The sequence below is a fragment of the Mizuhopecten yessoensis genome, unplaced genomic scaffold, assembly GCF_002113885.1.
Source record: "Mizuhopecten yessoensis strain PY_sf001 unplaced genomic scaffold, ASM211388v2 scaffold4883, whole genome shotgun sequence".
NCBI lineage: Eukaryota > Metazoa > Mollusca > Bivalvia > Pectinida > Pectinidae > Mizuhopecten > Mizuhopecten yessoensis.
Window position 1 is genome coordinate 65,882 of NW_018405769.1, and position 6,000 is coordinate 71,881.

The 6,000-nt window shown below is 37.4% G+C and overlaps 1 protein-coding gene across 1 annotated transcript in view; it reads right to left on the reverse strand.

The window, feature by feature from the left end:
* Window positions 1–4,056: 4,056 nt before the first annotated feature.
* LOC110449990 (carcinoembryonic antigen-related cell adhesion molecule 1-like) overlaps window positions 4,057–6,000 on the reverse strand; it is a 6,696-nt gene continuing 4,752 nt past the window's right edge. Inside the window, exons 4-5 of the mRNA XM_021497188.1 lie at window positions 4,580–4,840; window positions 4,057–4,121 (exon numbers count right to left, since the gene is read on the reverse strand). Of these exons, the coding sequence (XP_021352863.1) occupies window positions 4,057–4,121; window positions 4,580–4,840 (326 nt within the window). The remainder of the gene's footprint in view (window positions 4,122–4,579; window positions 4,841–6,000) is intronic.

Genomic DNA, 6,000 nt, shown 5'->3' on the forward strand with positions numbered 1-6,000 from the left:
AGTTGTTTCAGTGACAACACAGCTGAGGCAGTAAAGTTGGTTTTGTCAGGTTTTATCCAGACAAAGGTACAGCCAGGTCTACAGTCAGCAGTACAGGTGATGTCCGGTAACGTTCCCCCCTCAGTCCTGGTGTAGGTTGTGTCCGGTGGGGAGATTGAAATAGACGCCCCAGGACCGTCTACAAGATAAACACATACACATCACAAACTGACTAGAAGTCAACAGTACCCATGATCGCAGGATACCATACATAGCCGATGAATTCCTAGAAAAATAAGTTATTGCTTATATTAATGTCTATTTAATTCTTAAATACAAACAGCTATATATGTCGGTCAATATTATATTGTTCTATCGGCAATATTGTCAGGCATGAGCTATTTATTAGACATCACCTGTTTTAGTCCTGGTTTATCTCAATATTTTTATATATCTTACGTGTATTTCTAAGACTAAGACTTATTTCAGAAGAAAACACCTTTATAATTGGTTTTAAATTATACTTGTTTGTGACCAGTGCGATGTATTGTATGTAACCTCAAATGATTGTTACTCAATTGTCAAAGAGAAGCGATGTTTTTTTCGAATGGTAAAAATACATGGATCCAGTGAAAAATAAATTGTCCACCTAAATGTGAGTTACTGGAGGTGGGGTGGGGAGGGGTACTTTTACCCCTTGGACAATAAACCATTACGATTTCAAACCGTTTTGTTTGAGATGAAAACTCAATAGAATCAAAAGGTAAAATGTATCAGTAAATACTGGTTTTTGCTTTGTTTTTCACTTTAATGCTTCTACAAGTGTGAACATTTTTTCTTGTACGATATCAATGTCACGTTTTTGATCAAAATTGACTTATTTTGAGTTTAAAATGAATATGTTTACTTTCTTTTAAACCACTTCGTAAAACGGCTATTCACTGGATGATGAGGTAATAGATATAATCCTCTGAAAAATATTCTAGCATCAATCATTTGTGGTCACTGACAAGATTAGTTATAAAAGCATGGTATATTGTAAATTAATACAAAAATAATTAAATATATTATCTTTTGTATTTTCCTAAACAATGAACAAATCATACTATGTTATTCCTATGATAATTATATCAGTCATGTCATCAAGTGAAAGAACCTGCAATAAGTATGCTTATATACAGAGCTATCAAGAGACAGGCATGTCACTGTTATTAATACATACAGTTTACGGTAACACTGATGTCACTAGATGCCCTATTCCCGTATCCGTTACTGGCCGTACACCTGTACACTCCCGTCAGACCACGTTGTATGTTGGTGAGCTGGAGATCTGACCCTGTTGTGTGGGACTGTCCATCCTTTGTCCAGCTGTAGGTACAGACTGGGTTACAGTCAGACAAACACGTGACGGTAGGGAGAGTCTGTCCTTCTGTTAAAGTGTAGGATGCAGTCGACGGGGTCAAACTCACAGTTAAAGGACCATCTGAAATGTGTTAGTATTGGTAGCTATACTCTATAAAGCTTAGACTTCTTAAAGTGCCAATTTCACGTTCAGTATACAAATACTGATTCTCTTTGATGTGAAATTGTGCTCATGAGATTTAAGATTAGGTATTGTTAACTGGTAAGAAGTGTAACATAAAGCCCCAGTCACACTGTGCCGGTATATAGTCACTGTTAGCTTCAGTGGTGTAGACCGGGAAAAACCCCGGGTAATCCGTAGCGAGTTCGTATTGAAGCTGGGGTAATCCGTGTTTATCCTGGGTGATTCGTAGCTCGCTACGGTAGTTTAAAACAGTCTAAAACATCCGGGGTCAACCATAGCCGAGCCACAGTAAAAAAAAAAAATGTAGTGTCACCGTAGTACCACCGGTCTTTCCGAAGGACCGCCGTAAAACCGCCGTGCAAGCTTCCATGACCATCCAGGGGTGACCGTTGTGTTCGGGAGTCATGCCAACTCACAGCAGCACTAGGGAGACTCATGGCAATACTACGGTGTCATTACGACCACCACCGACCGCTGTACGGTGCACCGTTGTCTAACACGGTATGTGCCGTTCATTATTGTGACACTACGACGATCCACGGTTTCTCCATGATTTCCAAAGTACACTTCGTCTATATTACGGTGGTACTACGTTTGTTGTACGGCAATGACAGCAGAAATAAAGTTTGTAACAGTCCGGGTCAGTGTTCTATAATTTGGGAACAAAATCTGCTACAACTCACATGACAACAGCCTTCGAAAGGCAGAAACAAACTTCAGCTGATGAACTGGCTTCTAGAATTGAACATGTAGCAAGTTGCAAACTACATGGTGATGGTCCCATTTATTCAGCAACGAAGAACAAAAAGGGTCTTAAGTTAGTTTGAGACTTCCTTCTCCTTTGGTCCGTAAAAGAAAAACGATTTTGAGTTGGACAATGTGTTCCAATATATATAGTCCCGGGGCGTCACGTGACAAACCGTAGCGTTACCGCCGGACACCGTGAGGGAACCGGTAATGACGTAGCGCCACCGTAGTAACCCGGACAAACCGTAGGCTCACCTTGACAATCCGTGATGATACCTTAGTGGAACATGGTTTTATCTTGGCCTATCGTGGTATCGGAGTAGTGTCGGCATCTACCGTAGTGTAATATTATGAACACCTTGATAGCCGTAGTAGTACCCAAGCAACACTGTAGATTATCACAATTGGAGAGATGACCAAGGTTTGCCACCTGATATAGAAACCGGGAACAACCGGGGTATACCGTGGCCAATAACGTGACAGAGTGACTGGGGCTTTACAACTGAGTTGTGTATATCAGAGGCGACAGTTAGAGTATGTAAACAATATCCCATTTTTTTACCTTTGGCATGTGGTATTGGAGTAGTGTCATGTTGATATAAAATAACCTTTTGCTTCAGAACTTCAGAACTTCAACTCTAAAGTTAACGAACACTAATTTATATAAATAAACTACAGAACATTTTTGTCGAATGGATGACAGGTATTACTTCGTCAGTTATTTTCTCCGTGATAAAAAATCTTGATCGAACGGGTGACGGGTAAAACTCAAGTTAACCTGCGTTTTTTACAATTCAACATGTTTTAAACCCATACTGTTGTTATTCGACACCCTTAACACTTCAAAACACCAATATGATATCTACCGTTATAAATACATTATTAATTTATGATTCTGAAGTCATGCAAAAGATTTCCAAATTTATAAGCTCAAACAATGTAGGTACATTTTGCATCTTTCGCTTCATGCAGCCGTCATTAGCAAACGTTTTATTTTATTGAATAATCAGTGATATAGATAAAGACAATTTATTGTTAATGACTTGGTTACGGCATTGTATAGATGTCTGACACAAGTTTAAAGCTCTATAATGCCGCATACTGTGAATCAATTTATTACAATGATTTCTATGATAGACACCTCTGAAAGCGCTTCACCCACAGCGCTTAAGCGAAAACTTAACTTATCCGATAATACGAAACATGTCCAATAATACAATGAACAGCGTCTACCTGGATATGTGTTCTGCCATTGTATTGTTGCGAATCATCGCACATTAAAATGTGGGCTAATACTTGGCCGCTGCGAACTTACAGCGAATGGTACCTTGTTCTGTTCAATTAAAATATTTAATTTCAAATTTAGCTTCTAATCATTTCCGTGGCGTCTTGATGCGCTTGCCCATGCGCATATGTCACATTTCCATAGCCTGTCAACACAAGGGGGGACTGTTTCGAGGATGATCTGCAACGTTTTATATAATGGAGACTTTTGACGAGACGCGTAGATTCTTTTGCAAAACAACTTGGGAAAATCAAGACATCTCAAAGTGAAATTCTTTAAGCTTAATTATGGATAATTAAGATTGATATGCCGAAAAGTTCGCTAAGAGAGAACCAGCATTTTATTCTTTGCTCTGAATATCAAAGTTACTCTTTTTATTGGTGGCAGCAAACATGTGATTTCGAATATGACATCGTCAGTTGCAAACAACAATGAAAAACCTTGTCAAACCTTGAGCCTAATATTTATCTAGCTATCTTTTACACTTTTTGAACACATTCTATATTCTTGAATCACGTTTTAGGAGCATGGTGCCGGTTTCGGACATCATGTTGAAGTTTGTATCTGTAAGAGTCATACCAAACTTAGTCATAATTATCATAACGTTAACAATGTTTTCAGGCTTAAACAATTTGACCTTCCTCACAATTCTAACCTCTTTACCGCTCTGCTGATTTAGGGTCATAATGCAACACTGCTTATTACGAAATGACCTTCGCCAATTTAGTATTAACAAAAACGAAAGTAAAGCCTATGGCTGTCAGTTTTGTTTAGACTTCTGGTATCCACTTATCATTCATTACATTATCTCATAGTAAAAGCAAATAATAAATAAAGAAAATCGGAGGAAAGTATCGAATATTATGATAAAACTATCAAAACACTTATATTTAGCCAATGGAGTTGAATTTTCCCATTGATAAAAAATAGCTTTAAAAAATAAATGTATAAAAAATACAAGTAAATAAGATCAGGTAAAATTAGCAGCAGTAAATATATTAATTTCACAGATGAAAACTTACATGATATAGTTACACTTGTAGCTGTGGTCATCTCTCTGACACCATTCCTAGCCGTACATCTGTACGTCCCGCGTTCTGATCTGTCCAGTTGTCCCAGTGACAACACAGCTGAGGCAGTAAAGTTGGTGTTGTCAGGTTTTGTCCAGACAAAGATACAGTCAGGTCTACAGTCAGCTGTACATGTGATGTCCGGTAACGTGTCCCCCTCATTCCTGGTGTAGGTAGTGCCAGGTGGGGACAGGGTAACAGTATCAGGACCGTCTACACAAATATAGATTGATAGAAATATAAGATAGTTCGGTAACATTTGGTGTCGGAAATATTTTTGCAACAGTTGTAAATAATTCACTGGATTGATTTTCTTTATTTTCACCTACAGTGATTTGGAACAATAGGCATTCGTGATAATTGCAATTGTTGTACTTATATATCAGTTATTCTAATGAAAAGGATTTTCTAGCTGGCCGTCCCTACGCAATTTTAATTAAATTTCCCGAGAAACTTCGCTCACACATTTTGTACAGGTATCTTTATCTTTAAACACGAAGTTACTATTAAATTACAGCAAAATCACTTTTCCCTCATCATAAGATTACACGTTAATAACAATGCATTATGTGGGTGATATCGGCGCAGCTCCTTTCCTGTCTGACACGCTAAATCACCTAAAATAGAACCCCTTAATATTCACAACGGTAACATATCTTCTTACAACTGTGATAAAAAATTGATATAAAAAAGTTTTAAACATGACATTACCAAATCGAATTAACATTTCATCGATCAATTTTCATCATGTTGTGAAAACAAACTTTATAATTATGATTTGTTTATGATAATCAAAAAACTATATTTTTGAACGTTATTTCTGTACATGTTATATAAGTATAACCATGTATGCTTTTTTACTGTGAATAAGCAGGCAGACTTTATTGGCAAATTACTATTATAACAACCGAAAGCCGCACAAAACACCATTTTACCAAATAAAAGTATACGCAAACTTTCATTCAAAAAGTTACGTTGTCTTTCACAACAAAATTTCCTGTTTACGCTAACTCGGAGACTGTGATCAGCTGATATGATATGCAAACAAACAGTGTAATATGGCGGCGGCTTGATTTTTCGCGGACTATTATGACGTCTCAAGGGAGTGGCCTCGTTCCGGGTCACGAAATATGCATAAATGAGAGGTCAACTCGTATGACCCAATAGTCGTGTCACTTCAATGTAACCAGACAACGCGTGCGGGATTGGGCGTTTTAATAAGGGTTTAAAACACAAATTTTTTTATAATACAGAATTTTTATTTTTCGTTCCACAAATCCTTTAAGGTTAATAGGGTGAATATTGACGAACAAATAGGTGTATACCTTTTTGGATATGTTTTGTTGGTCATATCATAATATGTATATAAGTAT